Source organism: Nyctereutes procyonoides, unplaced genomic scaffold (genome assembly GCF_905146905.1).
Source record: "Nyctereutes procyonoides isolate TBG_1078 unplaced genomic scaffold, NYPRO_anot_genome, whole genome shotgun sequence".
Classification (NCBI taxonomy): domain Eukaryota; kingdom Metazoa; phylum Chordata; class Mammalia; order Carnivora; family Canidae; genus Nyctereutes; species Nyctereutes procyonoides.
The window spans coordinates 6,948,364-6,973,585 of NW_026575126.1; the positions used below are offsets into that span (position 1 = coordinate 6,948,364).

Sequence of the window (25,222 nt, forward strand, 5' to 3'; positions counted from 1 at the left end):
ACCAGGCATTCCATTTTCTACTCACCAAACTCTTTTCCAAGTTTCATTTTTGGTCATCTTTTTTAGGCGAGTAACCAAAGCAGCCAAAAGATAATATTGATTCATTTGGCTCAGGAAGCATTTTATAGAACTGTTTTTCCATAGGCATGTGGCTTACACCACCATTTCAGAGTTTACCTGAAGGTCATTCTTGTTTCATAAATGGACATAAGAAAATGGAAAACAATCAGTTAGTTGGTCAGTAACTGTAAAGAGCAGGGCTGTTGTCTTCTCAAATACCTTATGTCTACAATTCCATCTCACTAGATGGCTTTTTTATTATCTCACCACAAAGGCCCAAGATAGGGAAGTTATTCTTTTCTTGGACAATTAAGTATCTGGAACTCAGGGTATACATTCAGTAAGCTGGAGAATTCATAGTGATTTGGCCAAAAAAATATATTCACAGACTGGTTAGGGTCCTGTTTTTTTGTTAATGTATGCATATTTTATGAAATCTAGTATTTTTTGCTTTATTAAATTCTAAGTAGTAAGATATATTGAAAAAGTTGTAATTTGGATGACGTACATACTTTTTTGAACTGTAAATATAAATTAGTATTTGTATTTAAATTTGATACATGTTAAACATCCCATTAGACTACTTATATTCCCTATTGTCATGTTTTACAAAGTACCACAATATTTTGAATTTGACCATTAGCCATGTTTTAACTCACAGTCTTTGAAATGAGTTATATTTTATGTAGTCATTCCTAAAAGTAGTTAGATAATTTAGGTTTGCAACAAATTTCTAAAAGCACTGGGTATGAAAAGGGCATGACGGATTGGGAAGAAAAGGGAAGAAGCAATAAAAAGCAGAAGGGGAGCATGCAGTGAGAGAAAAACAGGCATGCAGACATAAGTGCAAAGTATTAAATATGCAGAATATCCTTTCTTTACATATATTAAGTTCCCTTTAGATTTAACCCCAATATTAGATTCCACCAGACTTTATTTTTTTTCCACCAGACTTTTAAGAAATTTTTCATTATTTAAATCTTTTGATGCATAAACTGTAGCCAGCTGATTAATCTCTTTTATTTTAGGTTTAGAATACTGAAATTAAAATAGGTTTATATATTCTTAAAATTAAATTACTTTTTCTTCAATCATTTTGTGTGTAGCCAAAATATACAAAAAAGCAAATTAAATGAAGATATAATTATTACGTTATGGCACTATAGAATAGAAAGGAATACTAGAGAGACAATTCATTAATTTTAAGGTCTATTTACTCTTCAGTACCTTTTCACTTTGCCTTTCTCTAAAATTATAGATCATTATCTCATTATCCAGCCTTTTAAGATAAATGTTCATAATGTCACAAATTCTTTTAATTTCCACCTCAAAGTCACTTTTTTAGTCTGTTCCACCTTTCTCCTCTCATAAAGTACTCTTTTTCAAGTCCAGAGTTAAGGAATGTGGGAGCAGAAGAAAAAGGCAGCTTATACTGATGTCTAGAAAGTAGTGCATTTGTATATTTCAAAATTGGCATACAATAACATTAACTTTTTTAATGTAAAATTTTATGAATTTTAGCACATATATGGATTCATGGAACCACCCTGACAATCAGTTTCTTCACCAAATACCAGACAGTTCCATCACATTCCCATCATTCCCTTAGTGCTGTCCCTTCATTGTCAGGTCCTTTCCTGACCCCTAACTTTAACCCAGCAATCACTGGAAATTAAGCTTTCTATCCCTATAGTTTTATTTTTTTCCATAATGTCCAACAAATGGAATCATATAGCATGGAATCTTTTGAAACTGGGTTCTTTTACTCAGCATAATATTTCATAGAATTTGTCCATGCCATTGTCCCCTTTTATTGCTGACTAGTATTTCATGGTTTGCACCATAGTTTACTCATACACTCATTGAAAGACAATTGGATCTCCAGTTTTTGGTGATTATGAATGAAACTATTATAAACATTCTTGTATAGATTTTTGTATGAGTGTTAAGTTTTCAGTTTTCCATAGGCTAAATAGGAGTGGAATGGCTCTGTCATTTTATAAGTTATGCGTTTAGCCTTATAAGAATTCACCAAACTATTTTCTAAAGTGGCTCTTTATATTTTGCATTCTTGTCAGCCTTGGACGAGAATGTCCCACATGTTCTCTAGCAGTTGGCATTATCAGTTTTTTTTTTTTAATTTTTAGCCATTCTAATAGGTATGTAGTGAGTAATGCATTTTTTAATTTTAAAGCTACTCTGTTAATTCTTTAGCAAGCAAAAGCTGTTCTGACTTTTTAAACCAAATTATATCACTATCTTATGTGCTAGTGTTAAAAAAATTCAAATGTTAAAAAAATTCAAATGTTAATAAATTGTGTGTAGTAGTAGGGACTTCCTATATATTTATGAATTGAGCTTAAAATAGGCTCAATTATAATTAAATGTACTTTTAGTTAAGTATATAAATTCAGTCTTATATTCAGTCAGCATTTGTACCTCACAGGAATGAAAATGGAAGGAAAGGAAAAGCAAATGATCTAGTAGTTATTGCTTTGCTTTTTCTATTCTGTTCTTTAGGAATTTAAATTACACAGTTGTTTATCTTACTGTAACCCTTTTCCTATAAATTGTCGAAATTTTGATAGTCTCCAGATTGCAGGTAGACAATGAAAATGCTAGTAAGTGCCATAATCTACCAAAATGGATCCTAAAATAGATAATGATGAGGTCGGAAACATCTTCATTGTCAAGAACCGTGAAGGTGTAACTATGTATGGTGATGGATGTTAACTAGACTTATTATGATCATTTTGCAATATATACAAATGTTGACTGTGTTACATACCTGAAATTAATATAATGTTATATGTCAGTTATACCTCAATTAAAAAAAAATCTGTGAAGGATCTGAGACTTTTACCTTACTTGCAAACTAGCAGTTCAGTTTGCTGTTTCATGTTTGTCGTCAGAAGATAGAAGATTCTTGAGTCAGAAACAAAAGACTTAATTGCTAATGGTACATGATGCACCATGAGCTTCCTGTTTGTGTTGGTTTCAGGTATCCTGATCCTCTGAGACATGGAGGGTCCAGTTAGATATGTGTACAGTGGATTTGTACTATGGCTGAGGAACCCCAAGCTAGGGAAACCCTTTTATTAATGAGGTTCTAGCAGACCTGCTCAACCTTTATTTTTCCAGAGGGAGATAATTCTTTATTATACTAGACTGAACAGACCTGCCTCTGCTCAGAGGGAGACACTTTCACTGTCTTCCAAGGCTGTTCATTATACAAACATCCTTAAAAAGGTAGTTAAATGTAAGACAGTGCCTCTGCTATAAGACAGGCAGAAATGTAAGCAACCTGTGAAAAATTATCTCCCAGTTCTCTTCTGTGTATTGCAGCAGTTTGATCACTTATTTATATAGAGAATAGTCTACTACCCTACTTAACTCAAGAAGAAAAGAGCTAAAAAAATTGGAGTAGAATAAAATTTATTTTTAAGGTAATAAATTTCTGTGTCTGATAATACTGGGTTGCATATTTGAAAGTAGCTGAAAGTAGATTTTAAGTGTTCTCATCACAAGGAAAATGTAACTATGTATGATCGTGGCTGTTAACTAGACTTACTGTGGTGATCATCTTGCAATATATACATATACTGAATCATGTTATTATATACCTGAAAGTAATATAATGTTACATGTCAATTATATCTCAACTTAAAAAGCACTACTGATCTAGTACTTAGAAGTATCACACACCAAAACACCAAAGCTCCATATTGTTATTTGGGGCTAGTTATTTCCAAATACTATCCATTTCTGTCATCCTCCTCCTGACCCCCATCCTTTAGTTGATGAATTCTTTACCTTGTATTATTTGTGACTATGGCTTCTCAAGGAAGGGATCACATCTTAATTTCCTTCACTATTCCTTACCACCAAGCACAACATTTTATTTGCAAAAGAACTCAATATACTTGTTAATAGGAATACACAATACAAAATATTTACTTAGCTTAGAACACACTAATAGTAGGAGCTTCAGAACATTAATATGACCAAAATTTCCACAGATAACAATAATGCTCTAACACACACACACAAAAAAAAAACCTTTTAAGAGTGGATTAGAAGGGTAAATCTAAAATATAACAAAAAGCATATAATTTGTTCCACTGTATAGAAAGGTAATGGGCAGAGCCATATACTGATTTAAAATGGATTGATTTAGGGTGTCCTGTGAAATTATATTTTCTAATGAAATATTCAGTGCAATACAATTTTGCATGAAGTTAATAGTTTATTAACTTCTAAACCATACAATGGTGAGTATCCTTAAAGAACTCAGGAGAAAGATGTGTATTAACTTTCTAAATTCAGGTACTTCTGTAGACGAACCGGTATTTGAAGTGAAAATATTCCATTTGGTAGCATATTGTTGGTTAGTAGTTGAGCCCTAATGGTTATTCTGCAAAGATGTGATAGTTCACATGGATCTTTGTATCTTGTTGAAGGAATGTAGTCCAGCCAATTAGAAATAATTGGACGTCTTCCTAAACTTAGCTGCGTCTGAAGAAAGAGGAAATATTTTAATTTTGTAATATTAATCATTGGTTATTCCAAATTATTAGCATTTTTATTTTGTATTTTAATTCAGAAAATAGATCTTAAGTTTATATAACCCTTATATTTTTTACAAAGCTTTTTTTTTTATCTGAGGCAAGTATTTTTATTTGCCTTTTATTTCTCACAGTGATATATAAAGTTTAAATAATATGTCTAAGGACGCAAAACATTTCTTACAACTATGAATGTGTATATGTTTTTTTTATTTTAGACAGATCACACACTTATGTTTTATCAGCTTCTCCTTCCAGAGTAGTGTTGTCAACTTGGCTATACACCAGAATTATCCAGGAAACTTTAAAGTATATGAATGCTGAGGTTTTACTCCAGAAAGTTTAATTCAGTTCATCTGAGGTTAGGCGCAGACAACATAAATCCTACAAGGCCCCCTAGGTGATTCCAAACATTGTAGAATAAAACTTTGTACTGCAAAACCATAAGAAATCCTGATAGGGGGCAGCCCGGGTGGCTCAGCGGTTTAGCGCCGCCTTCAGCCCAGGGCATGATCCTGGAGATGTGGGATGGAGTCCCACGTCGGGCTCCCTGCATGGAGCCTGCTTCTCCCTCTGCCTGTGTCTCTGCCTCTCTCTCTCTTTCTCTCTCTCTCTCTCTCTCTCTCTCTCTCACTCTCTCTCTCTCTCTGTCTCTCATGAATAAATAAAATCTTAAAAAAAATCCTGATAGGAGACTTATCTATATGAAAAGATAAATTTTTAAGTTTCAGTTAGGGTACCCCTTTTTAAAGATTTAATTCTAGAAGCTAAATGTTAATTAAGTTGATTTAGGACTAAAATACATTGCTGTATTACAGAGTTATTTCTGCAGTAGAACCTATAATCTGTAGGCCATATGGTACTTAAATGATATATAATTTTTTTAAGATTGATTTATTTATTCATGAGAGACAGAGACAGAGGCAGAGACACAGGCAGAGGGAGATGCAGGCTCCCCCCGGGGAGCCCAGTGCAGGACTCTATCCCAGGACCCCGGGATCAAGCCTTGAGCCAAAGGCAGAGACTCAACCGCTGAGCCATCCAGGCATCCTGATATATAATTTTTTAAAATTATTTATTCAGTCCTAAGCTATTCAAAGAATATATGGTATATGTTTAGTACCTTATCACCAAGTATTTAGCTCAATGCTTGGGATCATTTCTAGGGTATATGAAATAGTCTCTGCTCGCAGAACTGAGGAATAGATATTTTCAATTGCACAAATATTTTAAGTTTTTATGTTTTAATATCTTGGCATGTATTTGTGAGGAGAAATGCAACTCATTTAAAAATACTGTACTGTAAAGAATTCTGTTAAATTTTTTATTTAGGGTGTTCTTAAGACCTAGAGATCCTAATAAACGCAGGTTATTGTGTAATCAGAATATAATAATAAGATACATCTACTTAGTAACTACTAAAATAAACCATAAATTTAACTTTTAAAATTATTTATTTAGAAGACAAGATTATGAAATAAGGGACTAATGTTCAAGATAATTTAGATTTTACTTATTTTTAATTTATAAGCCTGCACTCAATTATTAATTTTTCACTGGATATAATTCATAGATTAAAAATCAAATTCATTCTTGTCTCACAGTTTTATCTTAAAATTGATCAATATTTGAGCCCAAACCCAAGAATAATATTTTGCTTACCTCTATTTCCCTGATTGAAATGGCAGAAAGCACTCTGGAACACAGCACTAAACATGTTTTGGCATCTTCCTGGATGTCTACCAATTCATGATCAACCATTATTCTCACTCTTGAAGGGTAGAGCAATATTGTTATCACAATGTTGATGGGATTTTTTTCTCTTTCTAAGATTCCATATTGCAGGAGTATTTTTAAGATATTAGATTGTCTTGTCTGAGCTACATAGAGTAGAGGTGTGATGCCACTTAGTGGGCTTGGACAGTACACTGGTGTAAAAGTTCTGTGGACCAAACAAAAGCTTCACTGAATATAGAGCTAAGAATTGTAAGTTGTCTTAACAGTAATGGGAAAATAATAGTATTCTCTTAAGTATTAAATGTCTTAAATAGCTTTTAATGCACTTTTACCTTTATGTATGTCTTAAAAAGAGGTTTTTTTTTTTAAAAGATTTTATTTATTTATTCATGAGAGACACACAGAGAGTGAGAGAGGCAGAGACACAGGCAGAGGGAGAAGCAGGGTCCATACAGGGAGCCCGACATGGGACTCGATCCCGGGACTCCAGGATCACACTCTGGGCCGAAGGCAGCACTAAACTACTGAACCACCTGGGGTGCCCTAAAAAGAGTTTTCTACTCCATGAATCTAGACCAAACTGGAAGTCAATAAGAAAATTCCTATTACACATTTAAACTTTGCACTTGTAAAAACAAAGAAATTTAAATGGATGGAGAGTGTTTGTTTTTAGTGGTAGTAGCTATGTTGCTCACTGGAGAAATCCTGCTGTCATTAGAACCAGTATTAGAAAACTGATGTAACTCTGGAAAATTTAAAACAGAGAAGGTAAAAAGGCGCTCTCTTAAATTTCACTTTATTAATAGAATAAAATTATGTGACCATTTTGATACTTTTTTGTTCATCATCTTCTTGGTCAGTCATGAATTGAGTTTGGAGATTAGATGAGAAAGGAATAAGTGCAACTATCTTAATTCTATATATATTTTTTTACTTTAATAAAATTAGAATTGGTATTTGTAGGTTTAAGCAGTGAAAATTTTATTTTTTTTCTGATTTTATGTGGTCCTTGCAATTATTTCATTTAATAGATATTTATGTTTGCTAATGTACTGGTCTCAATGTGTAGATAGGACATTGCATAGCTAACCACAGAAAATTTTATATTATCAAGTCTTGATTTAGCCAAATAAAAATGGCTTTAGGACTAAAGAAAGGGAAATTTTATTTATGATCCTTTGTCTCTGGAATTCTTTTGATTGGTCTAATAAGATACTAATATGTTTTGCAGAACAGCACACAAACTATAAATACTGGTTTGGACAACTGTGCAGAGCAAGGAGAGCATTATTCAAAAAGGAGGTTCTCCTGGGTGGCTCAGTATTTGAGTGCCTGCCTTTGGCTCAGGTCATGATCCTGGTTCCTGGGATCAAGTTTGCATCGGGCTCCGCACAGGGAGGCTGCTTCTCCCTCTATGTCTCTGCCTCTCTCTGTGTCTTTCATGAATAAATAATTAAAATCTTAAAAAAAAAGGAATTTAAGATAGGATATATTTAATTAATGAGGGGAGGCAACACAATATAATGCTATAAAAATGGAGATTTAAGGTTCTAGATTCTAGGTTTGGTTTCTCCTAACTAGCTCTATGATTTTGGATCAGTCAGCCTCTTTGACTCTTAGTTTCCTTATGCATTTATGTATTCATTTGCTCATTAATTAATTTAACGCTTGCCCAGGGTGTACTGAGTGCTAGATACACAGAGATGAAAGATACAGTCCTTTATATCAAGAAGCTTATTGCAGTCTAGTAAGGGAAATGGTCAAGTAATTCAATAATACAATACAAAATAATAATGGCTATGATAGAAACATGCTTGGTATACTGTGAAGCACTGAGGAGAGGCAGTGGAATAACCATTGTTTATAGGTTATCCTAGAGCTAAGATTTGAAGGATTAGCAGGTGTTAATCAATAAAAAGATTAGAAGTTATGTTTCATTTACAAGCATAAAGCAGCATTGGAGGATTGTTACACCTAAACTAGCTATACAAAAAGAATGTTTTGTGTTAGAAATGTTTTCTGGGTGAAGTGTGTTGAGAGAAGTCCTGAAAACCTCCCCCGTGTGATTCCCTTGTCAGGAGCTCCAAAGGGAACAGTTTAAAAATCACTAGACCAACTAGTATATCTCCCAAGCTTCATTGAGTGTTGAAACACCAAGCTTTTTTTTTTTTTTTTTTTTTATCTTTTTTTTTTTTAATTTTTTTTTTTTATTTATTTATGATAGTCACACAGAGAGAGAGTGAGAGGCAGAGACACAGGCAGAGGGAGAAGCAGGCTCCATGCACCGGGAGCCCGACGTGGGATTCGATCCTGGGTCTCCAGGATCGCGCCCTGGGCTAAAGGCAGGCGCCAAACCGCTGCGCCACCCAGGGATCCCAACACCAAGCTTTCATGATAAAAAAAATAGTATGGTGTAGTTCAGAGTAGCATGTTAGAAATTAAGTTGAGTTTTTGTTGTAACGCTGCCAGTGTTACTATTCATATCCTTCTAATTTCCATATATAAATATAGACATTCTCTGTTGGAATCATCTCCGGATCAGTATTGCCTGAGACATCCATCTTTTTCATATATCCAATATATATATCCCAAATTGAACTCTTACTAAACCCCTTCTCCTTCTGGATTCCCTGTCCTGCTTACAGGTATATTTGCTTTCCCAAGCCACCATTGCATCCAACTTTTTCACAGTTCTTTGATTTGTATATGTTCTTTCTATCCCTCTTCAATTCTGGGACAAGTCTTGCTCCTCATATTAGACTCTGTTTAATAACCTCTTTTGTGGAGACTTCTGTGATGACCTGACCTTCCTTCCTCTTCTCATGACTTTGCACATGTCTCCATTAAGCCCCTATCATTTTGGATAACAACATTACTAATCGTTCATTTTCTCATCTTCAAAATAAATGAGTGGGCAAGATGGGCAAAAAAAAATGTAAGCTCCACAAGGGCAACAATTTTTGTCTGTTGAATCTGCTATTATATCCTTAAATGGTGGGAAACCCAGGTGGCTCAGCAGAGTGCTGCCTTTGGCCTGGGCATGGTCCTGGAGACCAGGGATTGAATCCCATGTCAGGCTCCCTGCGTGGAGCCTGCTTCTCCCTTTGCCTGTGTCTCTGCCTCTCTCTCTGTGTCTCATAAATAAATAAATTCTTGAATGCCTACAATAATGCTTAGCCTGAAGTAGACAAGTATTTGTTGATTTTTTTTACTGTTCTCCAGGAAAAAAATATATATATGTAATTAAATTTGTTTTATGGCTTTTGGACCCAACAAGACAATGATAACAAAAGTAAAAATAAATGAAAAATGAAAAAGCTTCTGCATAGTGAAGGAAACAAACCAGCAACAAAATTAAAGGCAACCTACTAAGTGGAAAAAAGAGTATCTGCAAATGATATATCTAATAAGGGGTTAGTATCCAAAATATATAAAGAACTCAACTCAATAAAAAAAATTCTATTAAAAAATGGGCAGAGGATCTGAATGGACATTTTTTTTCCCCTTTGGAGTCAGATCCAGAAAATATTGCCATGAAAAATGTCAGGGAACTTACTGCCTGTGTTTTCTTTTAGGAGTTTTATGGTTTCTGGCCTTACAAGGAGGTCTTCAGCCAATTTTGAGTTAATTTTTGTGTGTGGTATGAGATTGTGGTCTAATTTCATTCTTTGGCATCTGACAGTTTTTCCAGCATTATTTTTTGAAGAGACCATCCTTTCCCTGTTGTATATTCTTGTCTTTTTTCTTTTTTATAAAATTAATTAGCCATATTTGCATGGGTTTATTTCTGGGCTCACTGTTTTGTTCCCTTGATCTGTATGATTATTTTTATGCCATGCTGTTGTGATTACTATCTTTTATCTTTTTTTTCAAGACTACTTTTGATATTCAAGATCTTTTGTTATTCAAGATCTTTTCTTATTCAAAACAAATTTTAGGATTGTCCTAATTATGTGAAAAAAGGCCATTCAAAAATTTTATTAAAAGATTTTATTTCTTTATCTGTGAGAGACACACAGAGAGAGGCAGAGACATAAGTAGAGGGAGAAGTAGGCTCCCTGTGGGGACCCTGATGTGGGACCCTGCGATCACGACCTGAGCTAAAGGCAGATGCTCAACCACTGAGCCACCTAGGTGTTCCTGCCATTCAAATTTTGGTACAGATTATTGAATCAGTAAATTGCTTTGGGTGATACGGACATTTTAATGATATTGATTCTTCCAAACCATGAGCACAAAATATCTTTATTTGTGTCTTCTTCAATTTCTTTCATCAGGGTCTTAGAGTTTTCGGAGTACAGATCTGTCACCTCCTTGGTTAAATTTGCTTCTAAGTATTGTATTCTTTTGATGCATAAGTATTTTATGAGATTTTCTTAATTTATTTTGCTGATAATTCATTGTTAGTATATAAAAACACAATAGATTTTTGTATATTGACCTGCAACTTTTGAATTTATTAGTTTTAGCTATTTTGGTGGAGTCTTCAGGACTTTCTATATATAATATAATGTCATCTATATATAGTGGCAGTTTTACTTTTTCCTTCCCAATTTGGATATACTTTATTTTATTTTTAAATTTATTTTAATTTCTGTTTTATTGGCCTAATTGCTCTATCTAGGGCTTCTAATACTATGTTGAATAAAAGTGGTGAGAGTGGGCCTCCTTGTCTTGTTCCTGATCTTAAATCATTGGGTTTGATATTATTTGTGGGTTTTTCATGTATAGTATTTATGATGTTGGAGTACCTTCCATCTATACCCACTATGTTGAGGGTTTTTATCATAAATGAATGTTGAATTTTGGCAATGCTTTATCTTCAAATATTGAGATCATGTAATTTTTATCCTTCCTTTCTTAATGTGTATTATGTTGATTGATTTGCAGGTATTAAACCATCCTTTCATCCCTGTAAATAAATCCTACTTGATCATGGTGTATGATCCTCCTTTTGATATATTGCAGAATTTGACTTGCTAATATTTTGTTGAGGATTTTTGCATCCATGTTCATCAAGGATATTGGCCTGCAATTTTATTTTTTGCAGTGTCCACATGTGGTTTTGCCATTAGGGTAATTCTAAACTTGTATAATGATTTTGGAAGTGTTTCCTCTTTTTCAGTTTTTGGAAGGGTTTAAGGATAGGTATTAAATCTTCTTTGAATATTTTGTAGAATGCAACAGTGAAGCTGTCTCGTCCTGGACTTTTATTCATTGGGAGATTTTTGATTACTGATTCAATCTCCTTACTAGTAATTGGCTTATTCAGACTTTGTATTTCTTCACAATTCAGTCTTGGAAGATTATATGTATATGAGAACTTATCCATTTCTTTTAGGTTGTTGAATCTACTGATGTATACTTGTTCATAATTGCCTCTAATGATCTTTTTGTATTTCTTTGGTATCAGTTGTTAATTTTTGTCCCATTTCTGATTTTTTTCTTGTTGAGTCTGGCTAAGTTTTGTCAGTTTTGTTTATCTTTTCAGAGAACCAGCTCTTAGTTTCGTTGATCTTTTCTATTTTTTTTTATATATGTAGTATTTTTTTCAGATTTTATTTATTCATTTATGAGAGACACAGAGAGAGGCAGAGACATAGGGAGAGGGAGAAGCAGGCCCTGGCAGGGAGCCTGATGTGGGACATGATACCCAGACCCCGATCTTGTCTATTTTATTTTTAGTTTGTATTTCATTTATTTCTGCTCTGATCTTATTTCCTTCTTTCTACTAACTGAACTTTATTTTTCTTTTTCTAGTTCCTTTTGGTATAAAGTTAGTTTAGTTGAGCTTTTTTTGTTTGTTTTTTAGGTGGGTGTGTATCACCATAATCTTCCCTATTAGAACTGCTTTTGCTGCATCTCATTGATTTTGATAAAATGTATTTCTATTTTAATTTATTTCATGATAAGTTTTGATTTCTTTCATTTCTTTGTTGACACATTGGTTGTTCAGTACCACATTTTTATATCTCCATATATTTGGGATTTTTCCAGTGTTCTTATAATTTATTTCTAGTGTCATACCATTGTGGTTGGAAAACATACTTGATATGATTTCCATCTTCTTGGATTATTGTGACTTGTTTTATGGCCTAACATATAATCTGTCCTGGAGAATATTCCATGTACACTTGAGAAGAATGTGTATTTTACTGCTTTTGTATGCAATATTCTGTGTGTGTGTGTGTGTATATATATATAACTATTATATTTATTATATATATTATTAAGTCCATTTGGTCTAATGTGTCAACTAAGGATACTTTCTTTTTTTTTAATAATAAATTTATTTTTTATTGGTGTTCAATTTGCCAACATACAGAATAACACCCACTGCTCATCCCATCAAGTGCCCCCCTCAGTGCCTGTCACCCATTCACCCCCACCCCCTGCCCTCCTCCCCTTCCACCACCCCTAGTTCATTTCCCAGAGTTAGGAGTCTTTATGTTCTGTCTCCCTTTCTGATATTTCCTACCCATTTCTTCTCCCTTCCCTTCTATTCCCTTTCACTATTATTTATATTCCCCAAATGAATGAGAACATATAATGTTTGTCCTTCTCCGATTGACTTATTTCACTCAGCATAATACCCTCCAGTTCCATCCACGTCGAAGCAAATGATGGGTATTTATCATTTCTAATGGCTGAATAATATTCCATTGTATACATAAACCACATCTTCTTTATCCATTCATCTTTCGATGGACACCTTCCACAGACTCCTTCCACAGTTTGGCTATTGTGAACATTGCTGCTATAAAGATTGGGGTGCAAGTGTCCCAGCATTTCATTACATCTGTATCTTTGGGGTAAATCCCCAACAGTGCAATTGCTGGGTCGTAGGGCAGGTCTATTTTTAACTCTTTGAGGAACCTCCACACAGTTTTCCAGAGTGGCTGCACCAGTTCACATTCCCACCAACAGTGTAAGAAGGTTCCCTTTTCTCCGCATCCTCTCCAACATTTGTGGTTTCCTGCCTTGTTAATTTTCCCCATTCTCACTGGTGTGAGGTGGTATCTCATTGTGGTTTTGATTTGTATTTCCCTGATGGCAAGTGATGCAGAGCATTTTCTCATGTGCTTGTTGGCCATGTCTATATCTTCCTCTGTGAGATTTCTGTTCATGTCTTTTGCCCATTTCATGATTGGATTGTTTGTTTCTTTGCTGTTGAGTTTAATAAGTTCTTTATAGATCTTGGAAACTAGCCCTTTATCTGATACGTCATTTGCAAATATCTTCTCCCATTCTGTAGGTTGTCTTTTAGTTTTGTTGACTGTATCCTTTGCTGTGCAAAAGCTTCTTATCTTGATGAAGTCTCAATAGTTCATTTTTGCTTTTGTTTCTTTTGCCTTCGTGGATGTATCTTGTAAGAAGTTACTGTAGCCGAGTTCAAAAAGAGTGTTCCCTGTGTTCTCCTCTAGGATTTTGATGGAATCTTGTCTCACATTTAGATCTTTCATCCATTTTGAGTTTATCTTTGTGTATGGTGCAAGAGAGTGGTCTAGTTTCATTCTTCTGCATGTGGATGTCCAGTTTTTCCAGCACCATTTATTGAAGAGACTGTCTTTCTTCCAGTGGATAGTCTTTCCTCCTTTATCGAATATTAGTTGACCATAAAGTTGAGCATCTAAGGATACTTTCTTATTAGTTTTCTGCCTAAATAGTCAATGCATCGATGTAAGTAGTATACTAAAGCCCCTTTCTAGTGTTTTATTGCTGTCAATTTCTGCCTTTAGGTCTGCTAATACTTGCTTTATATATTTAGATGTTTCTGTGTTGAATGCAGAATGTTATATCTTATTATTGGGATCGACCCTTTTACATTTATATAATGCCCATTTTTTTTGTCTTTTATTACAGTCTTTATTTTAAAGTCTATTTTATCTAATATAACTATAGCTACCCTAGCTTTTCTTACTGGGATGGGTGGGCAGATTTCCATTTGCCTGAAGCATCTTCTTCCAACCTTTCACTTTTGGTCTGTGTGTGTCCTTACATATGAAGTGAGTTTCTTGTAGGCAGTAAGGTAGAGGGAAGGTGCAAAGATGGTACCTTCCTGTGCCAGTACCAGGAAAGAAGAGAGAGAATGCTGAAAAGATGCCTTTGTTCCTGGAGAGCCTCAACAGGCTTTGCCCTTCTGGCAAATATCTTAGGATTAGGTATTCGTTAGGTATAATGTTAGGTTTTGTACTAGGTCCCAAAGTAAATGTGTCTACTTGTGGATCCTTTAAGAGTAGTATCTCCATTTCCTACAGCACTATTTCTCCTGAACATAAGTTCTGTTGGTTTTAAAGCCAGGTGTTTTGGGGGCTCATCTCTCCAGTGCAGGCCCCAAAGGTTGGAGTGTCTGATGTGGGGCATAAACACCTTGCTTCTCAGGGAGAACCTCTGTATTTGTGAGATCCCTCTCAACTCCTCCTAATTGTGGGTTGGCATGCTGGGGGTGGGGTTTTTGGCTAGACCATGTCTCTGCTTCCCTAGCCCATTTAATATGGCCTACTTAATTTTTTATTTTAAAAAATAAAATAATTTTTATTTTTTATTTTCATTTTTCTTGAGGTGAGAGGAATGGGGAGGGATAGAGGAAGAGGGAGGGAGAGAATCTTAAGCCCTAAGCCCAGTATGGAGCCCTATGCAGGGCTCTGACCTCAGGACCCTAAGATCATAACCTGAGCCAAAATCAGGAGTTGGACACTGAACTGACTCAGCCACCCAGGTGCTCCAGTCTATTAATCTTTTGCTGTGGAGGATCTGTTCAGCTAGTTGGTTTTTTTTTGTTTGTTTGTTTGTTTGTTTTGTTTTTTTTTAAGGGGGAATTGTAGCATATATAGATGTAGATTTGTTGGGTTCATTGGAGGAAGTTCAGGATTCTCCTACCATCTTTTTTTTTTTTTAATTTATTTATGATAGTCACACAGAGAGAGAGAGAGACAGAGGCAGAGACACAGGCAGAGGGAGAAGCAGGCTCCATGCACCGGGAGCCCGATGTGGGATTCGATCCCGGGTTTCCAGGATCGCGCCCCGGGCCAAAGGCAGGCGCCAAACCGCTGCGCCACCCAGGGATCCCTCTCCTACCATCTTGAACCACTTGCTCACTCTTAAGATATTTGACTAGCAGTATTTTAAGTATAGGAATTCAGGAGACTTAGGGGACAAAGATACCATAAATGGTCCTTGGTAAGATTTATAGATATTAGTTAATTTTAAAATAATTAAGATTGATATTACCCTTAGAAGTAATTTTGGGCCAAAAATGTTGAAAACATAACTAAAACCCAAATAGGCTTAAAATGAGATTTAAAAGTCTAATCTGTACCCAAGTGACATGATTAATCCTCATGTTTAAAGAGCATGTTACTGTAAACCAAAATTTGCTTAATCTGTACTGACAGTTAATTATAACAGTACTTATATGGATGGAATAAGGCAAGCACAGCAAGAATTAGTTTTTAAATGTGAAGTTAATGAACTGAACCCTCTGTATCTGAAAACCTGTCATATATGGTTATGAAATGGGGCATAATATTTCCATATAGACATGCAGAGAATGATTCAGTTTTATAGCTATACTAATTATTTCTATTTTTTCCTACTACTTCTCTTTTAGCTTTTAGCCACCAAATTTAAGAGATCCTTTGTCATAATTTTATGTCTGATATTTAATGGAACCATGTTTTATCCTAACTTAGTAGGGCTATTTTCTCCCAGTTATCCACCTACCTCTTTGGCTGTTCCTTTTCAACCATCTTTTACTGGTTCCTCTTTCTCTGCCCTTAACATTTAAGTAAATATGTGGTCTTTTGACTAATTTTCTTTTGATTTTTTGTCCTCAGGCAGTTTCATCCATGACCATAACTTCAATTACTGTCTATTAATTTATTCAACAAATATTTATTGAATGTATACTGCATGCCAAGTACTGTTTTAGGCATTTGGGATATGTGAGTGAACATAACAAAGATGCCTGCTTGGATTGTAGTGAGGGGAAACAGTACAGGATGAACATAGCAAAATGCAAATTTTATGATATGTCAGAAGATTTGATAAGAAAAAAAAATAGACCAGAATAGGAAGTATGGAAGTGTTGGGACAGATGTACGAGGACATTTTACAATTTTAAATAGGATGATAGGAGAGGGCATTTCTGAAAGGTAACATTTGAATAAAGAAGAAAGAGATGAAGAAGTTAACTATTTATTTGAGGATCCTCAGGAAGCAGTGTTTCTGGAGTAGTGAGGGAAGGAAGAGTAAGGGAGCCATCGTGGCTGAAAGAATGAAAAGCATGAGGAGTAGTGGGAAACAAGGACAGAGATAATGGGATATCATTATGTAGAGCCTTGTAGATCACTGAGAGGACTTCCATCTTTTACTCTAAATGGAATGGAGGAGTCATTGGAGATTTTGAATGGGAAAGCAACATGATCTTACCTCTGTTGAGAATTTGTTATGGGTCGGAAGAGGAAAGTTACTGAGTACAAGGCAATAGCAGTAGAGATGGTCAGATTTCTGTATATTGTTTAAAGGCAGAACCAACAGATATCCAGGCAGATAAGATGTGGAATGTAAGAGACAGAGACATCAAGGATGATGCTATCCCTTAGGTAATGCAAACTCTTATGTCCCAAACTGAATTTTTAAGTCCTTTGTAATAATCGTGATAGATTTCTGGCATGACCATTGTGGTAGGCTGGATAATGGCCTCTCATACTGGCAAAAGGGATTTTGCAGATGTAATTAAGGGTAAGGATCTTGAGATGGGAGATTATGCAAGTGGACCCAGTGTAACCACAAAGGCCCTTCTAAGATGTGTCAGAGAACAAGATAAGCAGAGCCAGTGAAGGAGCTATGACTGTACAGTGCTGGCTTTGAAGATGGAGGAAGAGGCCGTGAACCAAGGAATACAGGAAGCTTCTAGAATCTGGCAGGGAAACACATTCTCCTTTAGAGCCTCTTGAAAGAACTAGCTCTGCTGACCTCTTGATCTTAGCCCAGTAGGCTCATTTTGGATTTCTGGCCTCCAGAACTAAAAAATAATACATCTGTATCATTTTAAGCCACTAAATTTGTGGCAATTTGTTACAACAGAAGAAAACTAATACAGCTATCAACAAGTCTTAAAATTTAGAAATTTGAAATTAACTCCTCTCTTTTTGATGGTCTGCTTCTAATCACTATTTTGTTATTCTGTTTAATAATATCTCTTCTTTCCTCTACTGCTATTTAAGTTCTCTTTATGTTTTACCTGGACAGTTGTGGTATCAAAGAATAGCCAGAAGTTGGAGAAGATGGTGGCAGAGCAGAATTAGTTCTTTCCCTAAAACTATTATAAATACACATGGAAGCTAAGTTAGCACAGAGTGCCTACTATGCAAATTCAGTGTCAAGCAACTTCTCCAGTCACCAGATTGCTTCCCACAGTTCTTTTTCTGTTCAGGTTCTGGAGCTGCCACTGTACCTGGAATGTCTGAGCAGTCTACTAACTGGTCTCCCTGCCTCTAGTCCCAGTCTCCCTTCCTACAGTTGAGTCTTCAAATGAGCGCTGATGAATCTTTTCATACTACAAGTCTAACCTTCACTGGTTAGGCATCATTCATGGTGTAAGTTTCAAATTCCTTAGTTTGTCCTACAAAGTACTTCACACTTTCACTTCCAGGCTTCATCTTTTACTACTACCTGATTTCCTATCTTACTTTCTAGCAGTTGCAGAATTGTCTATAATCACTAGAATCAACATGTTGTTTGTATCTCCTTTGGTTTTAGTCATCCTGCCTCTGCCTAGATCTTATTTCTTCAAGGGAAAGGAAGAGAAAACTCCCTTTCATCTTTTAAAAATCAATTTAAGAATCCTCTAGAGAGCTTTTTCAAATATCTGCTGCTTTCCAATAGTGTTAACAACTTCTTTCTCTGTTCTTTCTACCAGCACATGCTTCTATTTTTGCCCTTATAGTATAATGTTTATGGTTCACTTACTAGTCTGTGAGATCCCCCAAATCAGGAAATATGGCTGTTTTGTTTTTGAATTCCCAAAAAGTAACAGAGTGCCTGGCACTTAAGGAAATGCTTAATAAATGATTATTATCTTAACTGAATAACATCATCTCTTTAACCACTTATGGTATGTCATACAATGGCATTTAGATTACGATTGAAAGTTTGTTGTAAAAAATGAACAGATTTAAGTTCCTTTCCCTCATTAGTTCTATCTTCTCTCATCCAGGGACCTATTTAGATACTTCATTATTATAATGGAGAAAGTATCATATTGGAGTATATACTGGGGAAGGTGACAAAAATGCTGCTGTAGGAATAAACAACAGATAATAGGAAACTTAAGGTATTCATTATGAGGTCATAATAGGAAACAAGGTATTCACTATGAGGACAAATATTTGAGAGGTCTTCACTTGGGAGAGGAAATAGACTTTGTTCTCCATAGCTCTGGGGGCAGAACTGGAGAAATGGAGACAGATTTCAGTGCATGATGAGTAAGAATCTAATAAAGCAGCATAAAAATTCACTTTTTCATTCAACAAATTCTTGACTGAGCTCTTGCATGTATCTACATAGTTCTATGCACTGAGGATTCAATGTTGAGGAAGTAGTCAGGGCTTCTTCTCTCATGGAGCTTACTTTTAATGATAGTGAACAAAGAAATCAATGAAAAAAAAAGAGCAATAGCAAATGAGCATATAGTGATTGATGTGCAGACAATAAAAATAGCGTTATGACATTGAATGAATGGCTTCTTTAGATGGTGAGGCCAGAAAAGTCCTCTCTGAAGAGAGGACATTTATAATGTGTTCCAGATGATAAAAAAGAACTAGTCCTAGGAAGATCTGAGTGAAGAGATTTCCAGACAGAGGGAACAGTTATTATTATTGTATTATTTTTTTAAATTCTAGTTTTAAAAACTTGAGTATAGTTGACACACAATATTACATTAGTTTCAAGTGTACAACCCAGTGATGCAACAGGTTTACAAGTTATACTGTGCTCACCACAAGCATAGCTACCATCTGTCACCATTGCAATATCATTCCCTATGCTGCATTCCCTATGCTGCGCCTTTTATTCCCATGACTTGTTCATTACATAACTAGAGGCTTGTATCTCGCACTCTCCTTCACTCATTTTGCCCATCACTCTTTTCTCCCCCCTTCCCTCTGGCAACCATCAGTTTGTTCTCTTTATGGGTCTGTTTCTGCTTTTTCTCTATTTATTCCTTTGTTTTGCTCTTGAGATTCCACATATGAGTGAAATCATATATTTGTCTTTCTCAGTCTGACTTATTTCACTTTGAGGTAACAGTCATTACAGGACCTTCAGGCAGGAATGAAATGGAAGATGTTCAAGAAACAGGTCTGTGTGGTTGGGATATAGTGTTCAAGGGGGAGAATGATCTGAGATTGTATTTTGTTACTATAGTGAGAGACCAGATCATGTAGGACTTTTTTTTTAAGATTTTATTTATTTATTCATGAGAATACACAGAGAGGAGAGAAAGAGAGAGGCAAAGACACAGGCAGAGGAAGAAGCAGACTCCATATAGGAAGCCTGACGTGGGACTCGATCCTGGGTCTCCAGGATCACGCCCTGGGCCGAAGGCGGCGCTAAACCGCTGAGCCACCCGGGCTGCCCCTCATGTAGGACTTTTAAAAAATGAGTATAAGGTTTGAATTTAATTCCACTTGTGGTGGTAAAGATTTGGAGGATTTTAAGCATAGGTGATGTAACATATTTCACATTTTTATAAGGTCATTCAGGCTTCTGAGTCAAGAATAGATTACAGGGGTTGAGAGGGAAGAGTGAAAGCTGAAAGACTCTTTGGCAGCCTATAGCACTTGTGGAGGCAAGAGATGAATGTGGTTTCACCTAGGTTAGAAATGGAGGAAATTAAAAGTGTAATTAGGATATGTTTTAGAGACAAGTCAAAAGGACTTGCTAATGTGTTGATGAAAGAAAGAGAAGAATCAAGAATAAATTCTGGATTTCTCTCTTGAGCAACAAGATAGAACAAAAGGGGCTATTAATCAGGTAGGGAATTCAGGGGAAGAAGCATTTTGACAGGGAGAGAGTGAGTTAGATTAATATTATTTCTGTTAAGTTTGAGATGCTTTGTGGAGATGTTGAGTAGACAACTTTATATAGAAGGAATCTGGAGCTCAGAGGAAAGGTCAGGGCTGGAGAGAAAGACTGGGAGTCATTGGCACATACATAATATCTAAAGTCATGGGACTGGGTAAAGTCTTTGAGGGAAACAGGATACGTATAGCTGGGAAACAGGTCCTTGGGGAAAGGAATGGTTTACCTCACAAAATAGGTAACTACCACTAGAGGTGTTCAAGCAGAGACCATCTGAGCATCAGCCAGGGATGGTTGATGTAAGGCTGTTGCCCAGGGTGGAAGTTTGCTAGTGAACCCTTAGGCCCCATGTGAATCTAAATAAAACTATGAGTCTCAAAGATCTAGATGATGTTGTGGTACGTAGAATTGACCAGTAATGTGTTTTACCTTGTGGATGTATCTAAGTCAAAATTTCTTCATTTTAGAACTGTCACTTAAGACAGTTGTTAATGGCACTATATCATAACCCAGCATGTGTTTCTCTTTGTTTCATTTTCCTTCCTCTCCTTTCAGTTTTCCCCTTTTGCTTCCCATTTAAATTTTTTTTTTTATATAAATTAATTTTTATTGGTGTTCAATTTACCAACATACAGAATAACACCCAGTGCTCATCCCATCAAGTGCCCCTGCTCAGTACTTGGGTGATCGTTAAGGAAAGCAATCTAGTGGTTCTCCAGGATCACAGTGATACACAATCAAGAGAACTCTGCTTCAGGCAGAATGTCGATTGGTTTAGTCCTGAACTGATTTTACCTGCCTTGTTTTCTAGCGCATACATGCACCTATCATTGTGCCTAGCTAGTGTAGTGCCTCTTACGTACAAATGCACATTGGTTCTAATCAAACCAGTACTTAAAATTATAGCATGAATTAGAGTCAGTGCAAACTAGGTAACTTTAGAATCTGTATTTTGGACTTTTTGTACAAAGAGGTCACATTAAATATTTCATTCTGTATGATCCCCAGTAGTATTCATTAGCTAGACTGACATTTCAGACTACATGAAAATTTGGTTCTATAACAGACTGAATCAGGTACCTGACTTCATTATGCTAAATCAAGGAGATTTTGGAGCCAAATTTATCAATGTTTAACATACAAATAGTGAATTATTATGCTTGATAACTACTACTAAGTGAATATGGATATATATTCTGAATTCTACTTGAAAGTCATTTTATGTACGTATTATAGATATATGTATTAGTATTAGCATTATTAAGATTTCCAAGAAGAAGAGATCACAGTTTTACCCAAAATAATGTCTTTGTCTAGTAAGAGAAATCTAAGTTGTCTAACATGCCCTTACCTTGAGCACTAACATGTAAACTTTATAGAGCAGAACCACTAGAAATTTATTGGCACATAATAATGTATGTATAAGGAAGCATTTATTGAATAAATAATGAAGTAATAAAGGAGTGAACCAATGAATGAGCAATCAAGTCAGTATTCCTTATCCATATATAGCCACTATGCATATTCATTTTAGAAAAAAAAGTAGTAATATAATCTAAAAAGCAATTTTTCTCCTTTTATGGTGAAAATATGAGATTATTACCTCCATATCAGTGCCAGGTTACAACTTCTGTCTTGAACATAGTCCTTTGTCTTCTTGAGAAGCAACTCCACAAAGTCAGGATTACCTTTTCTGGCGAATACCCAGTACAGAATTGTATTCACACATATTTCAGTAAATTCAAGATTAAAATTTAGTTCGAAACGGTATCCTGATTTTTCCACAAATGCAATATAATCTGAGAGTAGAATGTCAAACCCATCCAAGTCGACATACCTCAGAATTTTTGCCAGGGTTCTGTAAATCCTAGGTTCATAACAGTGATATCCCCACTGTCCCAAAAACTGCAAGGATGGTCTTTTAACAATTTTGTCAATGAGATTGCAGAATATATTGCTTCTTGGACAAGAAGTCTTACGACATAATTTAGAAGATTTACTCATCGCTATTTAAGGCAACAATACAGAAATAAAATCACAGGAGGTCATACTGTGATCCTTCCGTTACATATTTTGATAATGTGGTAGGCTTTACTCCACAAACAGGAAGTGCCCTTTAAACTGTAGCCAGAAAAAATATCATATGAACTAGTACCATACAGTACTGGATGACATCACAATAGATGGTGATCTGTCATCAGCATAGGTCAGAAATTTGGGATATTATATGTAACTGGTAACATTTGAGAGAGTCATATTGAACATAAATGGTGTGTATAACATCCCAAGAGCTAATATTTTTAAATCTAAAACTTCAGCTCAGGCCACGGTGTATTTTTGTGAGTTACTGAAAGCACAGTCTGTACATTAGACAAAATAATATTAATAACCAGGTTGATGATTCATTTTAGGCTTTCCTGTTCTCCATGAGTACTGCATATTCTCACTTAAACATGTAATCATTCTCAGAAAAGCTGTCATTCAATATTAAACAACATTTGGAAACTTTGCTTTAGGATTTAAAATTTTATAGACGTTCTTCCTCTATAAATTAGACAGAACATATACAGTTTAGACATTAAAGGTGTTTCAAATTGGATGTGGCATTCTTGTCTTGACCCAGTAAAATAAAGGGGAAATAGGATTGTTTAGTTTATGCTTCAGCCACCTCTCTATTAAATTTAATAGCCTTAGGTATGTTTATTAGCAATTTTAAAGGTACTTAAATATTTTCTTCTTTTGAATATTTTTCTTGAAATCACAGAAAATAATGTCTCTTTAGTAAAGAGAAATTATAACTTTGGGTTTACTATAATATACTTCCACTAATAGTGAATTTAGTTCTCTGTAAGCTCTAAACTCTCTTTTCCTGGAATAGCAGGAAGAACTAATAACTATTGTCATCTTTCTGAAAACCAAGAGTTTTGTTATTTTCCTCTATTTTCTTTCTCTTTATATTTTCTCCACTCCAAAAAAAATACATTTTTCAAATGGACTGTTTTTATTGATTTCTTACATAAAGTTTGTAAAACATTGCAGCATATGGAGCCAGTGAAAATTCTTCCTGAGATAAGCATGTTAACAGTTTAATGTTATCATCTTTTAAATATTTTTATGCTTATCTATATATATATATATAAATAGATATATTATTGTGTACTTTGTTCTCTTTATACAAGCGGAATAATACACATAACTGGTTCTATGAGCTGCTTTATATTTATATAGCAACATATCATAGGTACCTTTGACCTTTTATCACAATAGTTAAGTCTTCTGTATTACTATGTACCAAGTACTATTTTAAGTACTTTATCTATTAACTCCTTTAATCCTTATAACAACTCTACTTCACAGATAAGGAAGTTAAGATGCGTAGCCTAGGTGACTTACCCAAGATGATAGTTCTAATAAGTGGTAAAGTTGGCATTTGAACACAGGCAGATGGTGTCAGATGTTTTACCTCTACTCTTTCTGCTTCCCAAAAAAGAGAGAGTTACTTTTACATTTTTATGGCTAGTTTATGAATAGAAACTATTATGAAATAAGAGCTCTACAATTATATTTCAAAAAGACACAGATAGTAGATTAATCCTGCTTTTGGAAAATAAAAAGAAATGTCATTAACATAAAAATGTATTTCTCTGCATGTATAGATTTCACTAATTTTTTCCATTTTGCTTTATAATTTCCTTTATGATTTGAATGTCAATAAATATGTATTTTTTAATCAGAAAAAAAGTCATTTTCACTTTGAATAAAGTAACTGGAACATACTAAGTCAAATCAGTACTGCTTTATTTTTTTTAGCTTAAAAAAAATCAAAGCCACTACTAATAGTAAACATCAAAGACATATTCACGAGACAATCTACTAATTAATAATGGTAGCTAACATATATTGAGTTCTTATGTACTTAGACTATACCAGACAAGTGCTTTGTATGTATTTTCTCATTTAATCCTCATAATTCTCTACTAGTATGTCCCTTTTCATGGTTGAGGAACCTGAACTTTGAATTGGTGAAGACATTTGCCAGAGGTCATACAGTTAGTGAATAGCAGTGATTTGAACCAAGGCTAAGTGCACAGTCCGTGTCTGTGTATCTGTGCTCGGCTGCCTTTAGGCTTCGGTATAACCGTAACATCTGTTCCTGCATGCAGCTTCTACATCTCATGTTCATGGAAAGCCCTCAATAAAATCATTAGAAGTCTAGTGATACTGAATCATGTTCAACAGCTTTAATGAATGTTCTGATTTAAAGAAGAAGGTTCCATATATCATACACAGATAACTGAGAAATCGTGTTTCAAATATATATCTTACTGTTGTTTTCAGTACTTAAGATTGTATAACCTAAGCATAGATTGCATGTTTATCTTTATGTGTTGTGAGTAAGCCAAAAGCTTCTGGATCCCAAATGCTGCCTGAAATCTGCACTCAGTTGTCCTCCAGTTAGATCATTTCAGTCCTAGGCATGGTCTAGAAGGCTTACACTTGAAACTGTTATTCCTTATCAATCCTTTAAGTAAAATCATATTTATTAGATGCCTAAACCCATAATCTAGCTGCGCCCAGCATGGCTACATTTTGTTAAGGGGGAAGTATTGTCAGGAAAATCCTAGAGCAATTGCTTAAGGATTGGGAAAGTATAAAGGATATGGCAAGGCAGCAGCAAGAGAGTGGCAGGGGAAGTTGCCAAGGACAAATTTGGCTTATTAAGCAGTTCAGCAGAGATGAGTTCTATAGATAAATTGTAGGTGAGGGACATTTTT

General features: G+C 35.1%; 1 protein-coding gene across 1 annotated transcript; it reads right to left on the minus strand.

Moving 5' to 3' along the window:
* Positions 1-4,368: 4,368 nt before the first annotated feature.
* Positions 4,369-22,451, minus strand: ASB17 (ankyrin repeat and SOCS box containing 17). Its single transcript, XM_055339392.1, has 3 exons — positions 22,051-22,451; positions 6,288-6,567; positions 4,369-4,575 (listed from the first exon to the last, which is right to left on the minus strand). The coding sequence occupies exons 1-3, from the start codon at positions 22,449-22,451 to the stop codon at positions 4,369-4,371; spliced, it is 888 nt and encodes a 295-aa protein (XP_055195367.1).
* Between the last annotated feature and the right edge of the window lie 2,771 nt (positions 22,452-25,222).

Excerpts from the sequence above, each read along its gene's own strand:
- ASB17 (XM_055339392.1), bottom strand. The coding sequence starts at position 22,451 with ATGAGTAAATCTTCTAAATTATGTCGTAAGACTTCTTGTCCAAGAAGC. Across the intron at positions 6,568-22,050 it reads AACCTGGCACTGATATGGAG|AACTTTTACACCAGTGTACT; the intron begins GTAATAATCTCA and ends TTTGGTCCACAG. Across the intron at positions 4,576-6,287 it reads TTTCAATCAGGGAAATAGAG|ACGCAGCTAAGTTTAGGAAG; the intron begins GTAAGCAAAATA and ends CTCTTTCTTCAG.